Below are 24,707 nucleotides of genomic sequence, written 5' to 3'. Positions count from 1 at the left end.
CTACAGTATTGACCTATATCTGCTCCATAAAGGTGAAAAAACATGGATAGCTGTGTGGGTTGAGCAGGAACATCTTCCTGCTGCCAGCTGGCAAACAGCTTGGGGATTACAGCATGAGGATTAATAGCCTTTGTCATTTGTAAGTGCAGATGCTAACCTTACTCATATGACAGACTGATCTTCTTTGGATTCTGTGCCTGTTTGCTGTTCCAGAAAGATGACCTTGGGCTGCTGTGAGAGACAAAATATTTACACATTCATTTCTTAGGGTCCACAGTGTAGGCTGCAGAAAGACAGGAGCTCACTCAGCTCTAAGAAAAAAAGCTGTATGCCTTCAGCAGATCTGGAGCTCAGGAATCATGCAGAGAAACTGGATTTCAGCTCAGACTTGGGCCACTGCAGCCCAGCTGTACTGCTTTCTGGAGTAGAGAGTGAGCAAACTCCCAGCTCTACAGCAGCAGGAGAACACTGAGAGCCTTCTCTCCCTCCCTCCCTCCTCACCACCTTCCCACCACTGCTTGGGGTTTTCTTTTCTAGCTTGACATCTCATTAAATCTGCACCAGATCCCAAATAAACACCGAAAACAGTTATGTGGAATTATCCTGGATGTCTTTCCAAGCTTTAGGATCTGTCAGCCTCTGGTTGCTTGTAGCACAGAAGCAGATGAGCTGGGAGCCAGCACTGCTTTCTGGGATATGAGAATGTATTTGTTGGAGTACCACAGGCAGAAGGGAAAAACCTGCCTATTCAAAGTGTGAGCTTTTCTACAAACCCTTGTTGCTTTGTTTTTTCCTCTCAAACCATAGCTGCAAACATCACACTTAGTACATTTTAAATGAAAAGCGGATGTTCCTGCATACTAATTCCTTCAGGCTCTGTTGTGCTTCTATGGAACACAATGCCCATGAGAAAAAGAAGAAAGAAAATACAGAACAGTTTGTTTCTTCTGTCATTAACTTGGTCCACACTGAGGTGAACGGGTGTCACTACTTTGTAAATATTAAAGTATCACAGCCCAACCAACAAGCTTCAAATTCCACAAGTGGACTAGCTAGCAGGGAGGCAAAGTCTTGATCATGAGCATCATAACTTTAGGATGACCCCTCCAGGAGTCAGCTTCCCTGGAGCCCAGGGACAATGTGATGGAGAAGGCTGTATTCTCTGCTCAGCCTTTCTGTCCACCTTTCGTGCTGAAGGGCAGAAGGCAGCTGAGAGGCAGAGAGATGAAGTGCTGTGATCATACAGATTAAAGATGATGATAAATATGGGAGCGGAAAGCAAACTCTGCAGGCACGCCAGCTCCAAGGTCATCGCCAGCTTCAACTGAAGGGGAAAATGAACTGCCACCAGAGGAAATGCCTGCTCCTCTGCCAAGCTGCCACCCTCGGCTTTTTGCTGGAAAAATGATCAATAACAGCTGGCAGCCTTTGGTTCTGTTCATCCAGGAACATCTAAAGACATTCATGACTGAAGATCAGTCGACTGTGTAAAAGCACCAAACAACTCCTCGGGATCTGCAGCCACTAAAAATATATCCAAGTATTGTCCATGTACCCTCGGAGCTGCACAACCCACATTACCCCCAAAAGGGAAACGCAGGCAAGGCAGAGTGACAGGAATGAGCAGACCACAGCAGGGTCCAGCTAATTAAAGACACTGGTATAAAGGAACCCAAACAAATCAAAGGATGTAGAAGGCCGTCCAGATAAAGCCTTTGCAAATGGGCACTTCAGTGAACCATCACTGTAGCTCAGTGGGCTAAAAGAGCTACACATTTCTGTGGGCATCAGCTGAAGATCACCATTATCATGGGGAATATAAACACGGTGAGATCACTCTGTTCTGTTGTCGACACACATTGAAACCAAAAGATGAAATAGCAGCAGAGAGCTTAGGAGGACAGGGGCGTGCTGGTTGGAGAGAGACCAAGGAAGGAACAGACTGCAACCAGCTGAACGATGCTGTTCAAGATACAGAGCTGTATGCAGAGCACTTGCCCACAAAATTCTGGGCCTGTGCCAGTGCAGTTAGTTCCTTCCCACACAATGGTTTTGTGGCTTTTCGGGCCTTTTTTATTTTTCAAGAGAAGAAAATTCAAATAAGCTATGAAGGGATTACAGACAGTGGTGTCAAAAGGGAAGGAATTGTCTCAGAAAACCAGTGCATTAGGAAATATCCATAATCTGGACCTGCAAGCACCCAAGCATCCCAGAGACAGGTCAGCAATTCCTGTCCTGTTCCTTGAACTTCCCAAGGCCCTCCCACATATTCTCTCCCCACTTGGAACCTAGAGAAGCAGAGAGCAAGCATCAGCTCCCACATGGAGGAAGACCAGTGGAGCACAGGGCCCAGTCTACCAACCACCATCAACTGTGAGTCAAGAGAGTCAAGCTTCCCAAGGAATGGAAAACTTATTCCAAAATCTTGTCAGCCAGTTCCAAAGGAAACACGGGGTTAAAGCAGTGACTGAAAGGGCAGTGGTATTTACATAAGAAAGACCAGGAGCACAAGCTGAGCCTGTATCAATATTAGCAATGACTAATTCAATCTGTCAATGGGAAGAATTAGAGGAGCTTTGGACTATGCCAGGGGTGCTGCAAAGCCTTCATTTCACAGACAGTCAACACTGAAAAGAAAAATAAACCACAAAAGCAACAAAAATCCCAAAATACATATAGCAAGCACAAGCACCCCAGCACCTTGTTCATCCCAAGATTCCAAATATTCCTCTATTGCTTCAGTAATGGACCCCACAAATACACTGCTCAAGGCATGGCTGTGCCAACAGTTTTGGCAAGCTCCAAAAACCCAGTGGTCCATTTGCCTCCTTCCCTTTCCCCCCCCTTCAGAATTTACTGGTAAAATATAAAACCAAAATGTTGCAGCAGGAATGCAACAACCTGTTTCCCCTGGACAACAAAGTTTTAACATGCTTAGATATTGACTTACTCTAAGTAAGCTGTTTTCACTTGCTTTCCTCTGACTCCCAACACTCTACACTGAAATTATATATTAAAATTAAATTCCGATAATGTCGTATCTTCAGAAAAGATCTTACTGTGAAAACAGCATGGAAGTCCAAAACCAGTTTATTTCATTGCTTTTTAAAATTATCTTTCTCAATAGTTTCTTCTTTAATCAAACTGTTATAAATCTGGTTATCTCCAGTACACTGCTAAAGCATATTATCAACTTACACTTTTCCCTTAGCTAATCATGAAGCAAAAGCAACGCTTTGCAGGTTCAAGAAGTTATGAAGAGAATCTCAGTAAGTTTATTATACATACACATTCCAGATTACAAAATTAACTATAAACACTTGTACATACATTTTATGCAGTTATGGAAAAAAAAGACATAGAGATAGGAAAACAACTAGAATCAGCAATTGCACCTTTTGAATTGAGCTGTTTCCTCTACTTTTTATTCCAGATAAAAAGTGTGTGATAAAAAATGCCAAAACTATTGTGCTCATTACCACTCAAATGTTCGTTTTTTCTTGCATTGGTGATAAAGCAGCATTAGCAATGCAGTCAAAAATGCATTTGTTTGCTGAGCTGAATTTTGGTTGTATCCTGTTTTGTGATAAGAAAGCCCTAGTAGTGTAAAGCAGACATGCCAGCTTATCTAGGCAGTGGAGGAGAACTCTCCTGCACAGGACACCCACCAGTCTCTCTGGAAAAATGATGTTCAGGCAGGTGATAAGAATATACAAAAGCAGGGTCTGTAGAATAACTTGCAACACCTGTACCAGAAGTCCTTCTACATGCAGATTATTCTGTCTGTCTCATGAGGACAGACAGAGCCTGGGTTTATGACACCAAATGATAACCTGTGAATGTCACAGCACTGCCCTCAGGACCTGGCTGGCTGGATGTGATGCAAACCAGCACAGAGGCCCAATTTTGGACTAACAGCCAGTGCCAAAATTTGCATTAGTTAGATTTGCACAGCACCATTGAAAGAAGGAGGCGGCTGAGGTGCAGTAGGAGGCAGAATTTAGTGCCAGATCTCAGCAAATGACAAAACCAAAACATGAAGTGACTCAGTACAGGCAAACCTTTTCAGCAAAATATTTCCCATGTCTTGCTGTCATCAGCAGGAATGGAGAAATGCCAGTCCTCTCCTAGAGAGCACAGAGAATGGGAGATTGGGCAGCTGATAGCATTTGAAGATCTCAGCACCTCACTGCCTACATACCATCACTATACTTGAGGATGAACATCCTCCTTTGTGTCACAAACAGCACTGCAACATCAACCACTTAGTCAAGCAGCAGACTAAGACATGTCCCCTCTATCCATCATCTCCATGGCTTCAACTTGCAGAGACAGGAAAAAAGAATGGAAAAGGACAATATAGTCCAAAAAGTCACTATGTGAAAGTGTCATCACTCCATCCAGCAAGCCTGCTCCTCGTGTTGCTTTCAGTTGGAGGCAGGAAGCACAATACTTTCTGCAGTGCTAGTTCAGCAGAGTCAGCAGCCCCCTCTGGAGGGTCTCCTGGTTCCTATTCCTTGCCTGCAAGAGAGCTCACCCCAAGATGAGGTGACATGGTCTGGTATTCTCTACTGCTCAGCATGCCAAAACCAGTCTCCTTTCATTTCCAGGAAGATATTACAGGATAGCATATTTGAAGAAGAGCCCTCAGCAAACCAAGTAGTGCTTAGCTGAATCACAGAGAAACCATGGATCTGAAACCTTCCCCTGTGATGCTCACAGAAATGCTTTTCTGAATGAATGTCACTTCTAAAAACCAAATTAACACATTGGCAAAACAATGATGCAAAAAAAGCTTGATTCAGGCACAAAGGTGGATATTCAGCTTGTTCTGGCCTTTTTTTGCTAATTGTGATGATAGAAACCATAACTTCAAGTAAACATCTAAACATGCACTGTGTAATCCAATATAAAACCAATGCTCATTATTTCTTGTGCAAACTTATGGCAGTGCAGGCTAACAAGTGCACAAGGTGCCTAATTAAAAATATCAGTAGTGTTTAGTCCTAATATCAACTGTTAGTACAGGAGAACAGTAATAATGTCTAGGCACTTAAAAGTTGACAGAGAATTCAAGAGTGCTTCTCATGCTGCCGGAAAAATAAATCATCCAGGCTGCAGTAGTATCAAATGCTCATTTCTAGAACTTAGAAACACGATAATAAAAGAGAGAGGATGTGATCTGCATGCAGCTTAGCCTTTCTGTGAGCTATCTGCGTGTGAAGAATATTTGCAAACTTCATTAATATAAATAAGGGAAAGGAGGGAAGGGAGAGTTTACCCCAGAAGAAAACAGCTTTAAAATCAGGCTGTGATAATTAAGCCTATGACAAAATGAGCAAGACAATGACCAAGGAAAGTATTTTGTAGGTATTCCCAGTGCTTCTACCTAGGGTTAATTATTTGGATGTAGAAAAACCAGGACAACCTGGAAAGATAAGAACTAAACACGCTTCCCAGCCCTTGCCACCTTTAATACCCACGACTGCTGACACTGAACAGTCAGGTTAAAGGGCACATGCCCTGTCAGAGCACAGTGTTTGTCAGGGGATAGCAGTTTTCTGCTGCCTGTGAACAAGGTAAGACAGCCCTTTGTCCCAGGATCCACAGGCTGCCCTGGTAAGCACTAGGACTCCAGCAGTGTGTGCCACCTGCAGACCTGCGTCCCTTGTGATTCCTTCATTTCCTGCCAATGGCTTTGCTCCTCCTCTCCACTGCTGTTCTGACCCATGGAGATCCAGCCAACCATCTCCTTGCGCTTCATGCTGCGCCTGTTGTATATGGAGATCATTAGGGTGACATCAGAGAGCTGGAAGAGAGCAACCTGGAAGATGAAGGTTTCCTTGTAGACAGGGTTGGGCTGACTTCGACGGATGGAGGTCTTGCAGCGAGACATCTCCTGACCCACAGAGTTGCGCAGGCAGAGCTTTCCATAGGTATCTAGGCCAAAAAGAAAAAAAAAAAGAGGAAATAATATGTCTGGCACAGGTAACAGACTAAATGGACGCCCCAAGTGGTCAAAAAACACCTGAAACACCTCTAAGTAGGACAGCTTTTTCTGCAGTGAATAACAGATGAGTCTGGACTGCTCTCTTTGGTAAAATCCATGGGATTAGAAGCAGCAGACAAAAGCTGCTCTTGGATTTTCTCATATTCAGCTGTTGAGAAAAAGGAACTGATGTATGTTTCAGTCCTGCTCTCTTGGAAAGAGTGGGATATCTGGTGTTCAGTCCTATCAAGCCTAAGACTAACCAAAACTGTCAGCATCTTTATGGATTTTCCAAATTAAATTGTGTGTCTCCGTCTTCCCTTCCTCTCCCTCACAATCAAGCTTCATTAGAGCTCTGTTGTCTCTGCCGTTGTCTCTTCATCACTCTTCTTTTTTAAGAATGCTTCTGGGACCTATTGTTTATGACACCAAACAAAAAAAGTCTTGAAAGAGTGGAGGGAAAAAACCCTCCATACACAGTGAAGCAATTTGATCTCCCACAATAATTTCAAGGTTTTTTCCAAATTCTCATAATACTTTTTTAGTGGACTCAAGGCTAATTTTATTCACTATTTAAGTCAATACAAGGAGCAAACATGTCTAGTAGATACAGGGAAGGAATGGTCCAATTTAGCATTCCTGTAAATCTACTCTTTAAACTCTTGTTGCCTCCTGTACTAACTAGTTCACCTTTGTTATGTGATTGCTAATATTGTGGTATCAGAGCTCCCAGTGCTCCACAGACCCAGCTCAGTGGAAGTTTTCACCTTGCTCTGCACGTGGCAGTGACAGATTGCTTGCCTAGACAAGTCCTCTGCTAACCCCTTCGTAATCTGTGCCTGGGTTCCTGAAAGTGAGTATTATTTCAGAGTGTGCCAAAGATAGGAAATAAATAACAAGCCTCCGTCTCTTGTCTACAGCATTTCTATCCTCTTCTGTTCCCGTTTGATGTGCTATTTTACGCACTTATCTACTGAGCAACACAAGGTGTGAAATTACACTTCAGGTGCGAAAACACTTCTATGTCTCCAAAGCAGGGCTTTCCACTCCTCTCAAACTGTTCCACTGAAAAAGCTGTCAGGAGACTGACAATCGAGGAGCAAATTGTGAGCCTGCACAGCTGTACAGCTATCAAGTTACTGCGGGGAAAGTTCAGTGCAGTCATTTGCTGGGGGTGCCACCTTGGCTCCCAGCATAACGCTGGAGATGAAGTAGATCTTGCCATGAAAGACCTACTTGTTAGTAGGCAGAGTTTTGATTTAATTTCCTGATTGTATCTGAAAAGGAAAAAAAACTGCTTTATTAAGAGGTGGACTAATTTGCACCTTAATATTCAGTGTTGGTGGTGCTGAGGGACTGAAGTCTGTGAAAACTTCAGACCAGCAGAAACACCCAAGAAAGACCAAGAGAGGACTCTCTCTTCTAGCTCAACTCAATGTCCAACTCTGCAAGATAACTACCAGACACAACAACTCTTGCAGTGTTTGTAGAGATATCACTTTGCTTTGCAGTGTCAAACCTCAATGTGCACTGAAGTATTCCTCATATATAAGTCCTGGGGGGCTGGTCTAGGCTGCAGAGAATTCCCTGGAAATAAAGATAAGTGAGGAGTAGGGATTTTATAGATACTTTTTAATATATTTGTCCTCTTTCTCTGAGAAATGGATTTCAAAATAGTGGAAGATCTCCACCAGGCTAATTTTTAAAAACAAACAAGTAACTAATTAGTACAGTTCCCTGTTTGAACTTTAAATTTTTTCTTTCCAATTGAAATCTCACATTTTCACATAATTTCACTGCATTTTCCAAACCAATTCCATTTACAGGCAGAAAGATGAAGGATCTCATTTCTGCTCAACTGGAAGAGAGGTGAGTGCTGAAACCTAGGACTTCACAGTGATGGGACCCTCTCTCTTTGCTCCTGGCCCAGTTCTTCCGTTATTCTCTGGATGTGTCTTGGTGTCACCTTGCTTTTCTCTCTACACTCTGAGAACTGCTTTGTTGAGGGCATTTGATTTGGATCACAGAAGGGGCTGAGAATGCTCAGCAAGGGCAGAGCTGGAGGACAGAACAACACTGGAATGGTTCTGCCTCTGGACCCCTTGGAGTTTGCCTGACTATGCTGGGGCAGGGAATGGGCAGAGTGGAGCTGTAGCCAAGAACTGCTACCAACACCCTCGCTGCCATCCCACCCGAGCATGGCAGCAAAAACCAACAGCAAATTAAGAACTTTTGTAGATTATCTTCCCATGTTACTTGAGAGAAAGGTCACCCACACATGCCTGTATCTCTTTTTCTAAGAAGACAGGGAGAGGATTGAGGTCTACATTTTACTCTTAGTATACCTTTATATCATCCTTCCTTCTGCCTTTCTCCAGTACTGGCAGCTCAGGTGGGATTCATCACACCTAACTGCAGGCACATTCATTTGAACAGTCCCCAAAGGAGTCAACCAATTTATAATCAAAGAAGCATATGGCATAATTCAGCAGCGATTTAGTAGACAGTGCTGCCATTAAAGAAGATTTAGGTTTTAACACTAAAGCAAGTGCCACAGCTAAAATGCCTCATAGGATACTGTTTCAGGATGTCCAAATTAATTTTCCAGACAATGAATGGATCCTACTAGGATGTCACACCCCTGGCTGAGGCCTCAAGTTGCAAGTTGGGGCTGATACAACTGGCTTTGAAGAAAACTGAGAAACACAGTGCCAATGACTTAAAATAAAGTCAGAAAATATGTCTTTTTCTTTAATACATATCAGATTGGATACAATTATGCAACAAACCCCTATCTATACAGTACTAAGGTTGGTGGGGATTCTGCATGTATCATCTGGATCAGGCAGGAATGTGCAGGCTGGACAGAGTCTGTGCTCAGGGCAGACATAACACCAGGAACCCCATTCACACCCATGAAAGCACAGGCACAAAACCAGTGCAAGTGACAACTAAATCAGGCTGCTAATTCTCCTCAAATTTATTCCTCTGGGTGTATTTTATCAGGCAAAGAATCAAGATTGCCTGAACAGAAATAAAAGAGTAGGTGTGGATCATATATTTAGCATCTGAAATTTGCTTTGCAGAGTTGGTACATATGAGGCTGAGCTGTTATTCTGCTTCACTAACTACATTTTAAGATCATAGTTTGCCCTTTCTGCATTGTTCTCCCTGCAGTATCTTTTTAGATGTCTCATCAGAAAACACTTCCTAGTTCTCCTTTTGGTCCAGTCTGGTACTCTGAGATGGAAAGCTCTCCCTTCCTGTTGACTTTGCCAAAGAAAATCCATCCCCAGATACACAGTGAAATTAGTGAAACTATGGCAAAGATGAACTTGACAATTTACTAAGGAATGTATGTGTAAGAGCATCTATTCATTATGAAGGCAAATATTTTCTGTCTAATTACATGCTCAGATTCGGTAATAGCCTCATTACAATGGTGTCTCAGAACTCTGTGCTCTTCAGAGTGTTTACTTTCATGCCACCTCTGTCAAGCACAAAAGGATAAAAGAGACTAGGGCTTGCATTCTTTAAAATGCCTAAGTTCTCACCTTCTATTTGGGCACCCATCTCACTGATGTGAAGAGTGATACCTCTTAATAACTGGGGGTGTCTGAGACTGCAGCTTGCCCACTGTTACACAAAAGGCTGTGAAGATTCAAGAACAAAGTCTAATTTTGCGAAGACCAATTTTAGAACTGCATCTACCAGGCTCTCCTTTCCATACAGGTTTTGGAACAGAAGTTCTTCCTGCAAATAATTTTTACTCTGAATGCATCTTTCATCTCTAGTATGAGTAGATTGAACAATGCTCACTTATACACACAATATTGACACCTCTGCATTTAATACCAGAGTGAAAAGCACTAAATCAAGGAATGCTGCAAGAAGCCAGACATATTTTGGGCTAGCAACGCATCATCTTACTCCAGAGGTCTGGGCAAATCTCTCCTTGTACAGACTGCTCTGTCTCCATCAACACTGCCCCAACTATAAAACACCTCTTGAGAGCTCATCTGCAAAGGCAATCACTTCATCTGCGATCCTTCTAATGACCCATTTCTGTCATGATCCTTCTCAGGGAACTAACTGATAATGACAACTCAAGGGAATAATCAACTGTAATTTATGCATTGCCATTTTTGGAGCAGGGACCATAGCATGAATGCTGCTTTCCCTTACACTAAGCACTACCATTATTAACAAAGCTGACCCGTGAGCAAAACCACTGCAAATACAAAAGCATCTGACCCCCTGCTTGAATTTATATTTAGAAAGGACATAAACAACCAAAGACTCCTGACCCCTCACATCTGTGGACTGCAGGGTACCCCACAGTGCGGTACAGACTTTCCCCTCCACGCTCCAGGCAAGCTAGCTCATTTCCAAAAGCAGTATAACCATGTCAGCATGCTGCAATCCAGACTAATAACAGCCGCAGTAGAATAAAGCCTTGGGCCTGGAGCTTAATTTCCCCCAGCTGGCATGCCCACGCTGCCAGCCTACAGAATGAATGGCAGCACCGCATGGCAGAGCAGCCCCAGAGCTCAGCTCTGTGCTACTCTGTACAGGCAGCTCAACACAAGGGCTCTGTCTGAGATCCACAAAACCATTAGTCCTGGCTTTACCTCCCCATTAAACCAGCAGTGGGGCAGAAATACTCTGAACTGGGTTCACTACAGCTTTATCAGTAAAAGAGCAAGGAGGAGAATTAGACCCAAGCTTTTGGTCCCAAGCCAACGTTGTGAAAGTCTGGATTAAGGCAGCTTGTGGCCTACTCTATAAATCGTACAAGCGCTGCGATCTGCCTACTATGTTGCTGAGAACCCAAGCTTCCTTCGCCTATTCCACCAAGCCTTTTGCTGCTCAAGTCCCCTCTCCTGGGGCTTACAGCTCCCACACAAGGGAGAGGCTGGAGTCTGGCAACGTTCACAACATGTGAGTCATCACAGAGATCATCATTGCCTTTAATTTAAAATATAGCAGAAAGGAATGCACTGCTCCCTGGGAGCACTGTTTGGCCTGAGCAGAGGGAATTGTCAGCATCAGAGACATGCAAGAGGGCTCCCTGAAAGCAACTCCTAGGTCTGTCAGGAAGGAAAGCTGTTTCCAGAGCTCCTTGCAGCTCATTTCCTTGATGATCCTCCTCTGCTGCTTCAACATCCCATGTCCACTCCATTTTACAGCATGAGCCCTCTCACCTTGGACAGGCTACCGAGCCAGCTTACCATCTGCCTGCACTCCCCAGCCCTGAGGAGGTGCAGTTTTAGTCTGGGCTGACACAGCTGAAGTAGAACAAAGATGTCTCTCCAGATGCACAAGGTGACTCTCCTTTAATAAGGGCATTTCAACACTTTCTACAGTTATGCATTGCTGCTGCCTCAGAGAGGGGTTGAAACTCTAACAGAGAGCTTCTCAGGAAGCATAGTTACACACCTCAGCAACAGCAGTGGTAGGGGCATGATGTAAAGATGCTAAAGCCTGGCTTCTGTCACCTCCAGCAGTAGTGCCCACAGGCACAGCTTTATTGCACAGCCTGTCATCAGATCTCCTGCAAACACTGCCCTGTAGAGTCACTGCAGATTTGCACTCAACATTCAGCTCCAGCTGAAACTTGGAATTAGGAGAGTTCTACTCTGGTGGCAATGGCTTTCTCTTCTGCTTGCTTTGTGAGAGGGGAAAAATTTATTTCTTTTCTTGTTCACAACTATGGGAGTGGGAGATCATCACCATACATCCACTTCAAAAGCACTCCTCTGATTCAGAAATATCTTCATTTTTATTCCCAGCAACTGTCTCATGCATTATACTTTTCACAGACCATTTAGAAATATAAAACTATCAAAAACATTACTGGATAACCATGTGCTAGCCCTGGATGTCTAATTATCATGGAATATCCTCCACAAAAATCTCACAGTCGCTCCATGAACGTCCCTGGTTCTGACAGTTGTCTTTCTAAACCTAACCAGTCCAGGTCTCACATGTGGTGGGAAGAGCTCTGCCCAGCCAGTTTATCCAGCCAACAGTACCGATATCACACACCTTAGTAAAGCTATAAAAATATGTTGGTTCTCTCTCAAATATTCTCCCAGACTTCAGTGATTTGTGACTCAAGAACACCCTCAGTCAGAGGTAGTGTCTTTGCATTTAATGATCCTCTGTGGAACTTTCTTTGTGAATTTTTCCTGTGCTGCACAGAGCTCAAGGAGACTTCCAGCATCCATGACATTCTGTAGTGAGGAATTCAACAGCGTGGGTGAAGAGCTGTCTCCTCTTCAGAAACCACTACCTCCTCACTTCCTTTTGTGATCCTTTGGTTTTGTATCAGGAGAAGACAATGAATAAGTGTTGTCAATTCACTTCCTCAATGACACTTACAGACCTCTGTGAAATCTTCCCCCATGTCCCTTTGTTGCAACATCGTAGGAGGCACAGTCAATTCAGCTACAGTTCGCTGGAAGCTGTTCCCATACCCCTGATTGTCTCCATCACTCCTCACCACATCTTTTCAGCTCTGCCATATTCTATTTGAATAGAGGGAGCCAGAACTGTACATGGCATTCATTAGAACACTGACTGTATATTTACAATCAAATATCAATTTTTCATTTTGTTCACCTTTGTTTTGGATTTTTTTCACTACAGTTGCTGATCCTTGAGTTGACATTTTCCTGGAGCTATTTACTATAAGCCTAATATTTCACTCCCAAGTGAAATATTGAGTCCATCCACATTAAGCTGGAATTCCATATGTGCCCCCATATAATACTTTACATTCATCCACATTTCATCTTCCACCTCACTGCACAGCTGCTCATTACTGAGACATCCTTCTGGGGCTACTTGTGTCTGGCCTCATCTTTCCCACCCAGAACAAAGCTTTCTCAGCTGTTCTTACTGTAAATTTATTTTGGCTGTGTTCAAGAATGGGCAACAAGAAGATGCAGAAGCAGAGGTGATTTTCAACCAGCTTCCCAGCACATTTTACTGCTCTCTGGAGGACTCAATCCACCCCATCTTGCCCTGGCAAGATCCCCCTTCTATTACCAATGACATGGGAACATGAATCACAAAGCTTTAGGAGTTCAAGCAAGTTCCCTGTTCAGAGCAAGACACGCGGGTTAGAAGTCAAGTTTTATTTGTCTTCTTGGTCTTATTTGGAGTAATTAAAGGAATTAACCTGTGCCTTAGTTCTCCAGGAATGTAATAGGGTTAATAACTTTCCTTCCCTCACAGGTAAGCTGATAAAGTAAAATCCACTTTCAAGCATCCTGATACCAGAGCAACAAAGATCTTAACATAAGGGTCCCAGTTTTTCTGCAGGGGCATTTTCAGTACTTGGCATTGTTATCTGTGGCTCAGGTAGATGTTTGTTTCCAGATGAGTTTTTGCTTCAAACAGGACTTTCTCTTGTTCCCAACAGAAATCCTGATATATTGTCCTCTCCCTGTTGTCTTTTTCAGCATTAATGCTATTGTTTTTGTTTAATGGGGTTAATATTCTGCTGGTATAATAATGATCATCTACAGATGTAATTATAATGTGTGATTAATTCTGCAGCTGTTGAAAACCTTGGAAGATTTTTGTTAGGCAAGGGAATAACTTCGCAATTGTTCTTCTCAAATTGCTTTACATGCAGACACAAACCCCAAAAGAAATGCAGAAGAGAAAAGAAGGAAGGCTGGATTCGAGGAGAGAGATCTGCACCCAGCAGAGCAGCTGATGAAGGTTTAACGTCACATGGGCAGAGACATCTCTGGTTTGTGTTCGTACACTGACTAGTTCAAATGATTCCTGGCCCATCACTATGATCCCAAGGTATTTCTGCCATGCACATAGTATGTAAGTGGTTATAAATTTTTAAAGACATTTCAGCCTGTGGTGTAGGCTTCTCTTCTTACTTATTTTTATAATAACCACCCTTTAAACATATGCACTGCGTTTTAAGAAGATACAAAACCACAGAACAAAATATGAACTCCTAAAAAATGCTAGCACAGGTCAATGTTTTGTACAAGAACCAAATAGAATGAGGTGGACAGCATACAAGCCATTAGCACTAAAATACCAGGAGTGTCCACATCTGACAAAACTGTAGATGCTTTTCTGCATGAGGCTTTTTGCCAGACACTGATAATTTACGGTCCGATGCTGCAGCCCTGCTCTTGAGTGCTCTTAAGTGCTCTGAGTGATAATGGATCTATTTATGTGATCAGGGATTGTAGGCTTAGGCCTATAACTCAGCATGTTCCCTAGAACAATACCTGGATGCTTATCCTTGACCAAACTAGCCTTAAATCCCACATATGTCACCTGAAGAGAGGATACAGATTTAAGCTTCTGTAAGATGTCCAGCTGTTTTCTAACCCAGTTGTTAGTCATGTAAGCACCCATGACAATATTTACCTGACTCAGTTTAAAGGTTTAAGTGAAGGAAAGGACATGCCCAGGAAAAATGGAGACATGCACCATCTCCATTTTCTTCTCCAGAAAACCAACTGTTTCAACCTCTGCAGTCTTTAATACCTAACCTCACCAATGCCCCAGTCCAGTTCCCTCTCCTGCACACAGTGAAATCCCTGTGCAAGGATGCCAAGAAGAAAGCACGCGTGCCTATCTGAAATTTCTATCATACTTTAAAAAAATCACTGCCTCTGAACTTCAAACAACAGAATCACAAATAAGATCTATTTAAGGAAACACAAGGGCTCTTTCCTCATCCTCCAGAAAGCAGGACAGCAGTTTTAGTTTTCACCTTTTGAAGGACTTATTGAGAATCTCATTCAGCCTCTGGCATGTTTCAGACAGTAATGGTCAGACCTCACAGCACTCCACTGCAGTGCCTGAGGAGTTATCAGTGAAATAACCTCTCCAGCATCTGAGATGAGTGCTGGTTTTCTTTCTTCTTTTTAATTTCTTTCAGTTTCTGCTTCTCTGGGTTTTCCTTTGCTCACCACTCTACTGGGAACTTTATAGGCACAGAAGAACAGTTCAGAAAGCAGAAGCAAAAATATGACTTGGTATACAAGAAGCAGATTGTGATAAGTTCAGAATTTGCCTATAATCATTTATGGATTTCTGTGTTTCACCTAAAATCTGATCTAACACTAAGAAACACTGGTTTGGCAAGGCTAAAGTTCATCTAGATATAGAAAGGATCTAAAGAAACAACTCAAGATAGTCTTAACAGCAAAGATGAAAGTACTACTATGAAACAATGTATTGGCTGACAGAAGACTTTGGCCACCTTATCAAACTGATTAAACTGGATTTATCCAAAACCCTACAAACACAGAAATGGAAAATTCAAGCAGAATTAAAAATAAAACATCCCTCAAGGAATGTCTCCCTTTTCCATACCCTGTTCTGTTCTTATGTCATCAACAAACACAAAATGCTTTTGAGCTTGAAATACACTGCCAACCAAGCTCCTGCACTCCTGTGCACCCCCTGCTAAAAGGCTGGATGGGACATCTGATCAAGGCAGACAGACTTTTCCATGCTGTAAGCTAACCTGTGCACACATTGCTAATCTGCCAAACTCCACCACACCAGGGGACCAGGACAGACACAACTCCTCAGCGCCCAGAAACAATGAGCTTATAACAATACATGCACCAAGAAAGATATTTGTTAGGAAAAAAACCCCAAAAATGTCAGTAATTCGGTCATTGTATTGCATGTGGTAGGTTTAAAAGCAATTATTTATATGCAGGGAGATATTTCACTTATAATAAAAATGTGGGCATCACAGATGCCTGACCCAGCCAGATACAAGACAACGTGTGCAGGGCCCGATTTAAGAACAGAATTGCTGCATAATCCACCTCTCTGGGCAGATAAGAGACAAAACTCCAATACCACAGGTAGATACATCAGAACATGCAAGAAAACAATGCAGCCATTAATTTGGACCTATATTGGGACTACTTTGATTTCATTTCTGAGAGTAAAACTTCAGGGTGTATCTACACTACAGTGTAAATAAGCACAGGAAGGCTAGCCTGCTAGAGCATGGAGCAAGGAGCTTGCCTTAGTCTACCTGTGCTTTAAATTACTAAGAAAGGCCCCAACCTGAAATCTTCTAATAAAACATACACATGCAAATAAGAACATACTTTTAGTTAACTCACATTGAGAACTTGTGTTGCTACAGATAATAAAAGATGAGCTAGGGCTACATAGACTTGGGTCAGGTGTTTTACTGTTGCACAGACCTGCCCTTAATTCTTGAGGGACTGACTGATGGCACCGATTATTTCTGTAATATACTCAAGTACAGTTTAGTGGAAACCTGAGTTTTCATATCTATACACTGCAATATTACATCAATATTTTTGCTAGATCTGGCCCAAAGACCAGAGCATCTTTCAAAAGCAGTCTTAGCATTTTGCAGCTAGTGACACTATGCCAAATCCAGTGAAGGTAAGGAACTGTCAAAGGTTATTACCTTTGACAAGTAGGGAAACATCACAAAAAGCAAACACACCAGCAAACAAACAAAAACCCCCATTATTCCACATTGCCATTAACTGGTGGTTTCAGACAGGAGGCAAAAGAACAACACAGGATGAATATAGTGCTGTTGTTCAACACCTGAATGAGGCAACTCAGCAGCAAAGCAGGCAAGACCAGGCAGTGGGTTGTGGGACTCCATCTGTATCATGGATATTAGCAACATTACCCTTCTCAAGGACTGACTACAGCTCAGGCACTAACTAAACCTACTGTAAGAAAATTTTCATTTTTTCCTTTAGGACTGGAGGAGGGAACTCAACTGTTGGGACCCTGTTGTGACAATTTTGAAATCTTCTTTCTGCAGAAGATTTTGTGCATCAGCAGGGAATTCACAGCAGGAGGATCCTTAAAGGGTCCAAAGCACCAGGTCACTCAGCACACAGCAGCACAGCAAGGGGACTAAATAAAGTATAGCCCTGGGAAACAACTTCCCTAGGCAGGGCTCCTGCAGGTCACAAGGTAACATATAAATGCTTGGAAAGTGCTTCTTTCTTTTTATGGGTCTGCTGAGAATTACTCTGTGCTTTGGGTATAATAGCACTTTTGCCTTAATCAGATGTTGTAAAGGTATATGCAATAAAACAGACATTCAGGTATTACCATCCCATCAGCTGTGTCTTCATATGATTGCCTCCACTTACCCTGAAACATTTACCAGCACACCTATCTGAAATAATGTGGTTAATTTTCAATCAGGTACTCTGCAAGGAAAGCCAGCTCAGAAACAGCGTAATTGAATATCTTGAGGAAGAAAATAAAAAGCAAATTTTGACTCAATGGTGTTATTTAATAGCAGTGAAAGTACTTACCAGGTGGCCTATTAATTGCGAGGTTTCGGAAATGACTGCCTTTGATCATCTCCACTGACAGCCGTCCCGTAGTGGCATTGTATGACAATCCCACGAGCAGCTCTGGCACCCCTCCATGCGACAGGGACTGTGTTGAAGAAGCGCTATCACTGTGAGAGATTGCTGACAGACTAAGCTGAGAATCTGCACTCTGCAGAGAAAGAGCACTGAGACTATCATCAGGACATTCACCACCACCCTCCCCTAATTTATATCTTATAGCCTTGTTTAGTAAGATGTCTCTTAAGAAATTACAATAACTAAGAATTAATTATGCTGGGGCAGCAGAAGAATCAGAGAGTCACTTTTACAAAAACACATCTCTGAATTTCTCTTTAAAGATGAGGAACTCTGTTTAATGTGTTATCACTACTGTAAATCAAAGCCTTTGAGAGAAGCAAACATATTACTACATTAATACTCAGTCAATCTTCTTGATAATGGCTGTTGGATGAAATACAGTTTGCAGTTTGGGGTTTTTAGTCATGTACTGTGCATTTTCTTACTTTCTTTCCTTGCTACCACAATGCTCTCTCTCTATTCCCTCTTCACCTGGAGTATGATGTTTTATTCATTTTGTGTGCACAACCTCTCACTGAGCTTTTTGTAGGCAATGAATCATGACAGAGCTCATCTACACAAATTGATTGGCATAGCCAGACCTGGATACGACTGTGATATGCATGGAAAATTAGGAAGCAGCACAGCCAGTTCCTCTTCCCATGACCCACCTCTCCACTTCCATCTGTCATGTGAAGAAACATTACTAAGCATTCCCAGCAACATGGAAACTGCAAAGTGTGAAGATACACCAACTAGTACCTAGGGCCAAATGAAGTAGATCCAGCAGTAGCAGTAGAACAGGTCCATCAACACAAGGTTCACAAGAACCTCTGTCCTTATTGAAATTAAGACAAAATTAGCCTTGGTGGTTCCTGGACCAACCTGCTATTTCTGAACGGCACAGCTCGTGATGACTCATGTAGATGTATAGCCACATGATTTTGTGTAAAGCTTGCTAGCTGAGCTGTTAATAAAGCACAGCTTTGTAGAGGGAACAAATGCCCTGTGCTTCCCCTTACTGATAACATTTTAAGTGACAACAGGACAGATCCACCAGTCAGATGCTAACAGCTCTGAATGGAAGACCTCAGGTACAATTGGTCCCTGCTCACCAGACGAATGCTTTTATGGACTCCTTATGCCTGTCATCAAACTTACACTCAAGTTACTTCTTGGCTCCAAGACCAGTGTCACCTTCACTTCCTCTTCCTGGCTGATGTTGCTCATGTAGAACAACTGCTCTCCCATCATCTTCTCTCCAATCATCTTGTGCACGGCATAGAGGCGGAAGCGAATGGCGTGGCTGCTCAACTCCTGTGGTTCCAGCTTACTGAAGGTAATTTTGTCCTTGAAGATGGGGATGGGTCCTCTCTGAACACTCGTTTTACCCCTCTGTTTCTTGCCTGGCATCAGAACTGTGTGCACTTGCCAAGTGTTGACACCACTGCGGTCTTTGTCTGGGATGTCCCTGGCCTCCAAGATAGTAACTACCAGCTTTTGACTGGAAGATTTATAGCTGAAGATGACATCTAGATCACCACATTTGCAGATGGGCTCATGAGCACCATGATGAGCTGGCCCACTGTTCACTTCATTGTGTTCCTGCAAAAAGTAGGAAGTAACAACTCCACTGGAATTCAACTGACTCTGTCATCCCAACTCCATTTAAAAAAAAATCTCCTCCCTTGTGCCTGCATGTGTAGGCAGCTGCTGTGCAAAATAAGGATCCCACTGTTTTTTGAAAGGGCAGTGACAGTTAATTGCCTGATTTTGTGTAATATTCCCAATACACTCTAGTAAGCAATAGCAATTGTTGAAACATTTCCAACAAAAAGTTTCATCAATATTTAAGTGTCTTTCAGGAGACAATTAATTTGGCAAATGTTCTGCATAGGGAAAAACAGAACAAAGGTTTTTTTACGTTTCATTGATGTCAATTTTGAGGCATTAACAAAAAAATTTTGACCAATTTAACATACTTTGAACATACACTGGCATTTTTTGTCAAGATGAATTTTTTTACATTACCAAAATCAAACAATTCAGCCAAATATGCTTTTTATATATTTTGTTCTGCTAAAAGTTAAAAAAAAATAAGCACTGTGTTGAGTTTGATGGGATACGAAATCACCATATCAGAATTTCTTGCAAAATGGAAATTCCATTTCTAGATGCTACCCTATATTTTAATGCTTTTCCTACAGCTAAAGCAATGATAATGGAGAAAAACAGTCTGATTAAATACATATTGACTTTTTATATCCTTTTAAAATCCCCCAAGAGAAGCATCTGTTCTTTCTCTTCAGTTTGGATCCTAATACATTCAGAATATAAATTCAAAATAAACAATCCCAACATGTGCAGAGCAATTCACACACAGTCTTTTACCTACTTTTAAAACAAAAACCATCTTGATAAAACAAGATAAAAACATGGATGCTCACCTTACCTTCTGCTGAGTGGGCGTGTGCATTTCTGTTCAAAACTGCTTTTTTATCTCAGAACTAGAATGTGCTTCATGTGATAAAGGGGTTGCTATAGTGATCAATGATTTGTATTTAAACATGACTATACACTGTACTAAGGAAAGATTTCCAGTTAATAGCCAGAAGGTGAATTAAGGCCTGTCACCAGCATCTGAGTCACCCTCCTCCTCAAACATTTATCTTCTTTTGCATTTCAAGTAACAGTTCTATTCAACACAGGAATCTTATTGTTCAGAGAAGAGATGATGAGCCATAGAATGCCTGATGTAAGTCCCTTCAGAAGTGTCTAGGGTGGTATGTATCTCAAACCAGGCCTCAGATAAACATCAAAATTTATATTTACTTCCTGTCAACCTGCTTTTCAAGTGCTCAGATTAATTTGCCACAATGTGCAAAGCTCCAGCTTATTTTATTTTCAGAGATGTTTAACACTTTTGCACATAAACACAAAAATCCACGTGTGTAGTTTAGTGATGGAGACCTGTTGTCAGAGGTCTTGCAGAAGTAATGTCAAAGGGAGAGAAAACACCACTTGAGCAACACACAAAATGACTTGGTTGGCCACAAAAACATTTTTCTGTATGAACAGGAGGCTTCAAAAACCAAAAATGCAAGGTAGGCCAGGTTGCCTGGAGAGAGTGGGGTGTTATGCAAATGTTAAGTGCTGCTGTGTAGCTGTCAAGTTATTTCTGTCTGGTTGATGAAATAATATTTAAGAAGGAAACATAATTGGAATTGTGGTTGACTCATATTTCCCTCCACTTTTTCATCCCTTCACACTTTTAAATGTGCATTTGCTACTGAGGATATGGAATCAAAGCACACTCAAGGGCTGCTGCTAAGGTGTGGAGACAACTGTGTTTGTGGCATAACTTTGCTTTCATCTACACACCCAGTCTGAAGAACGTGAACTCCAGGGCATCATCATAAACCCACAGGTACAAATATCCAAGAGGTACTTTCCTATTCCAACAGGACTGAGTATCTCACCTTCTGTCAGCACATAGAGCAGACTGAGGGTCAGATATCTGGGTTTTGACTGAACAACCAGCAAGGATTTGGATTTCAGGAAAAGTCAAATCATGCTACTGGAGCTGTGGCCACATCCACTGCAGAGAAAACTGCATGAACTGGAGGTATAGAGGGAAAGAGAAATGCCACACTCCGTGGCAGTAACCTTTCCATGGGCAACCAAGCCTTTGGGACCTCACAAGCTGGCCCTTTCTGTGCCATCCAGTACTCACCCATCTACAGGTTTGCTACGCAATTAGTAATCTCCCTTCTGTGGAAGTCATTGACAGAATTCCCCTCGGCTTTCAGAGCTCAGCTGGTCAATGAGGGCTTTGTGAACATATTGGTTATACAGACACTTAAATTAAAATCCAAGGAATGAATGGTGTTCAGATACTTCATCTGAATTTCCTTCCCTCTGCCCAGCACAGTTGTGATGTCAAGCCAAGTATGCTGATGGATACTGAATGTCTAACCTGGTAATTCAGGACAGCCAACATCCACTTCACTAAGTAAAATAAGTCTGTTTCTGCCAGAGAAACCTGAAAGAGCAGCTAATTATGGATAAGGATTGAAATGGTACTTGTGGTTCCACTGCAGGGGCATAAAATTACCATTTCTGTCTCTAAAGAGAGGTCCTTTGAGTGGAGCACAATAGTGCTTGGACATTTCTGGCATGTCAGAACATTTAGTTCCTGCAAAAAAAAGTCTTTCATTAATGCACACAATACCTTTGGATGAGAAGCTGCTTGCAGTAGATAAACTGGGTCTTAGGCATATTTGCCCCCTGATGCTATAACCATTCTTTGCATTTTTAAAATGTAGATACCAGGAGCAAAACAAGAGATGTATTCCAAAGAATTGCAAGAGGACACTGGAGACATTTCGGCACACAGGAACCACAGCAATGTACATTGAATTTGGAAAAAGAGAATGAGCCCCAGATGGACAAACAAACAGTGTGTGTCAGAGGCACACAGCAATGAGAGGGCACAGCTTCTACCATGCAGAGTTGCCACATGATGGGCAGTGTTTTGTGGGACTGGATTGCTCAGCAAACCGAAATACTGCTCCAAACACCCCTTAGGGCTGGAACATATGCACCAAGGAGCTGCCTTCCATTGCTTTAACTGGCTGCAGACAGCTTGCTCCAAGGATAGGAACCTTTCCCTCAAAGCCTTGTTGCTCAGAGTGTGATGGAGATTAATTCCCACAGCTGAAGAACAGTCTCTTTTAGCTCAGGCAGATGTGACCTTTGTACTGTTCTTTTAATATGTCTGTTGCAGGCTGATATTTTTTCAGAAATTAAATCCTGAAGTAAAATAATGAAAATCAACATATCAGACAGAGAGATTAGGAGAGAAAAAGGGAGATGCCACGTAATCAGGTGTTTATAATGCCTTAAAATCTGAAAAGTTTTCTTGAGGCTTTAAAACGAAGGTGCAGAACTAAGGGAAAGCAGCCTCAGGTTCTCTAAAAGGTCGTCTGGTATCAATGGGAACCAGAGTGTCTATCACTTGGCCAACACTCGCCACCCCCACCAGCTGTCTCCAGCCTTCCAGATGCTTCCCATTGTCTAAGTCATAGAAACCACCTGGAAAAAGAGGCATAGATCTGACTCAGTGACCACATACCATGTCTTGAGGCACACACCCTGCATGTAGAGCCAGCGGACAAAGCCCTGGGCCACCACAGAGAACTCTTTGCTAAGTGACAGTAAATGCTGTCAGGCAGCTAATGGCTCCAATTTCAGTTCAGAGACTGCAGTCAGAAATAAGCAATAAAAGAGCTTCTGTGAATGAGTGTTAGTAGCAAGAGGGAAAATACCAGGAAAAGGGGAAACACAACGGGAGGGGTGTACGTTCACACACACATGCACACAGGAGTGTCATTATCTTGTGCCGTGCTGATCTATTTTTCACTTCATTTCTCCTCTAACACTTTTTGGCCCCCAATACCCTTCAAAAGCTTACACCACACATGTGATAAATGGCAATTCACTGTACCTCAGGGCTCCAAGCCGATGAGCTGTCAGTAGCATCATTTACTTCCAATCCCTGGTCAGCAGATACTGTCTCCGGTTCCAAACGTGCTTCCGTGGCTGCCCGACTAACACCATCCATGATGCCAGGCTCCATCCTGGGCCCTTTACGCTGCCCAGCACCCCTACTCCCAGTTGTTGTTCTTGAATCAACAAATACATGGTCAACTTCATGATAGGATGGGTTGTCTTGGTAACTCAGTTGGCTTAGTCCATCCAGATCTAACAATTTTCAGCAAGAAAATAATTTCAGAAGGATTAGAACAAATTCCTCCCCCTGTAACTTTCAAAATGTGCCTTTCTCTTTATTTTTTTCTTTTTTTCTCTTATCTCCAGTGCTTGCAAGAGACAGTCTCTGAGTACTGCACTGAACTTATAAAGTAACAAATCCTGTTTAAAACAGCATTTGATGAAGGGAATGGGGCTGTTTCTCTCCCCATTCTGAACTGAGAAATTAGTTGTCTTTACCAATGGAATTCCTGGGATATTCAAGTGCCTTGGGAATGTTTTGCAGTCCCAAAGCAATCTCTTCCATGAAAACACAGGTGAGACAAAATACAGAAGAGCACAGCATAGGCCTGATGAACAGGATCACAGTTTCCTTCTATGCAGGAGGAGAAGGAGGAGGAAAAGAGAGGAGTTGGCAGCATCCTTGAAGGGATTGTGCCGGTGAGAAAAACAGTTTCACAGAGATAAGAGAACACCACCATGGCCCTATCACCCATCTCTGAGAGCTTGGATGAGCATGACCAGCTCCACAAGCCAACTAGGCATCTCCAAATCCCATGTTTGGGCAAAATTGCACCAAGGACAACTGAGGGGAAATATGTTCCCTAATTTCCTGACTGCTTTTATTAGTTTTAATTCATCTGGTCCTACACACTTACTCCATAGCCTAAACTAAGGTTTATTAATGTGAATAAAATAATCTCTGATTCACACCACCGATTCCTCTTCTATACAACTGAAGTTTCTATTTTGAACACAGGACACTTTTCTCCACTTGAAAGCACCACTGGCAGCTCTCCGGATGAAGAAGCACAGATAATTACATGTCCAGGGACACAGATGAAAATAACATCATGATTTGTCCTTGGATATGTTCTGCAAGCACTTACAGAAAAAAAAATAACAGGGACATTCCTTTTCCTATTGCATCTCATGATGGACCTTGCTTTAGGAACACAAAGAGTTAGATTCTGCCTCTACCTCTTTCAAAAAGGCAAGGAGCAGTTACAGTGAAAGTTACAAGTTGTGCTTCCAGACAGCTGATAGCAGCAATGAAAACAGAATTACTTTCTTTGCAAACAACGCTATTTGGGGGTTAAAGGTTTCACAGAAGGAGGTGAGGTTGCAAGGGACCTCTGAAGCTCATCTTGACCACTCCTCTGCTCTAGAAGGGGCAGCTCCTTGTTTGTTCTTAAGAAGGTCATTATTACAGAACAATTATTTTTTTTTCAAATTTGCTCTCCAATTCATATATCAAAAAATAGTATTAATCATTGTGTTTATTAGAAAACTATTAGTTCACTTTTGTTTAGATTAATCAATGTTTTTATTCCCTGTCTGATAAATGAGACTGGGAACCTGCTGTCAACAGACACAGAGAAGGCTGAGGTACCCAACAACCTTTTTTTTTGTCTCAGTTTTCACTGTCAGTTGCTTGTCCTACATCTCTCTCAAGTCCCTGAAACTCAAGGCAGGGACTAGAGGAATGAGGTCCCAGCCAACTGAGGAGAAGATCA

General features: G+C 42.3%; 1 protein-coding gene across 1 annotated transcript in view; it reads right to left on the bottom strand.

Annotated features, from left to right (window-relative positions):
* Positions 1-2,624: 2,624 nt before the first annotated feature.
* Positions 2,625-24,707, bottom strand: part of SYT16 (synaptotagmin 16) — a 41,625-nt gene continuing 19,542 nt past the window's right edge. The window contains exons 2-5 of the mRNA XM_071559371.1: positions 22,928-23,184; positions 18,583-19,026; positions 17,323-17,512; positions 2,625-5,940 (exon numbers count right to left, since the gene is read on the bottom strand). Coding sequence (XP_071415472.1) covers positions 5,627-5,940; positions 17,323-17,512; positions 18,583-19,026; positions 22,928-23,184 — 1,205 coding nt within the window. The 3' untranslated portion in view covers positions 2,625-5,626. The remainder of the gene's footprint in view (positions 5,941-17,322; positions 17,513-18,582; positions 19,027-22,927; positions 23,185-24,707) is intronic.

Source organism: Pithys albifrons, chromosome 6 (assembly GCF_047495875.1).
Source record: "Pithys albifrons albifrons isolate INPA30051 chromosome 6, PitAlb_v1, whole genome shotgun sequence".
NCBI classification, from domain to species: domain Eukaryota; kingdom Metazoa; phylum Chordata; class Aves; order Passeriformes; family Thamnophilidae; genus Pithys; species Pithys albifrons.
Note: the sequence above shows the minus strand (reverse complement) of the source record. Positions and strands in the feature narration are given on the sequence as shown.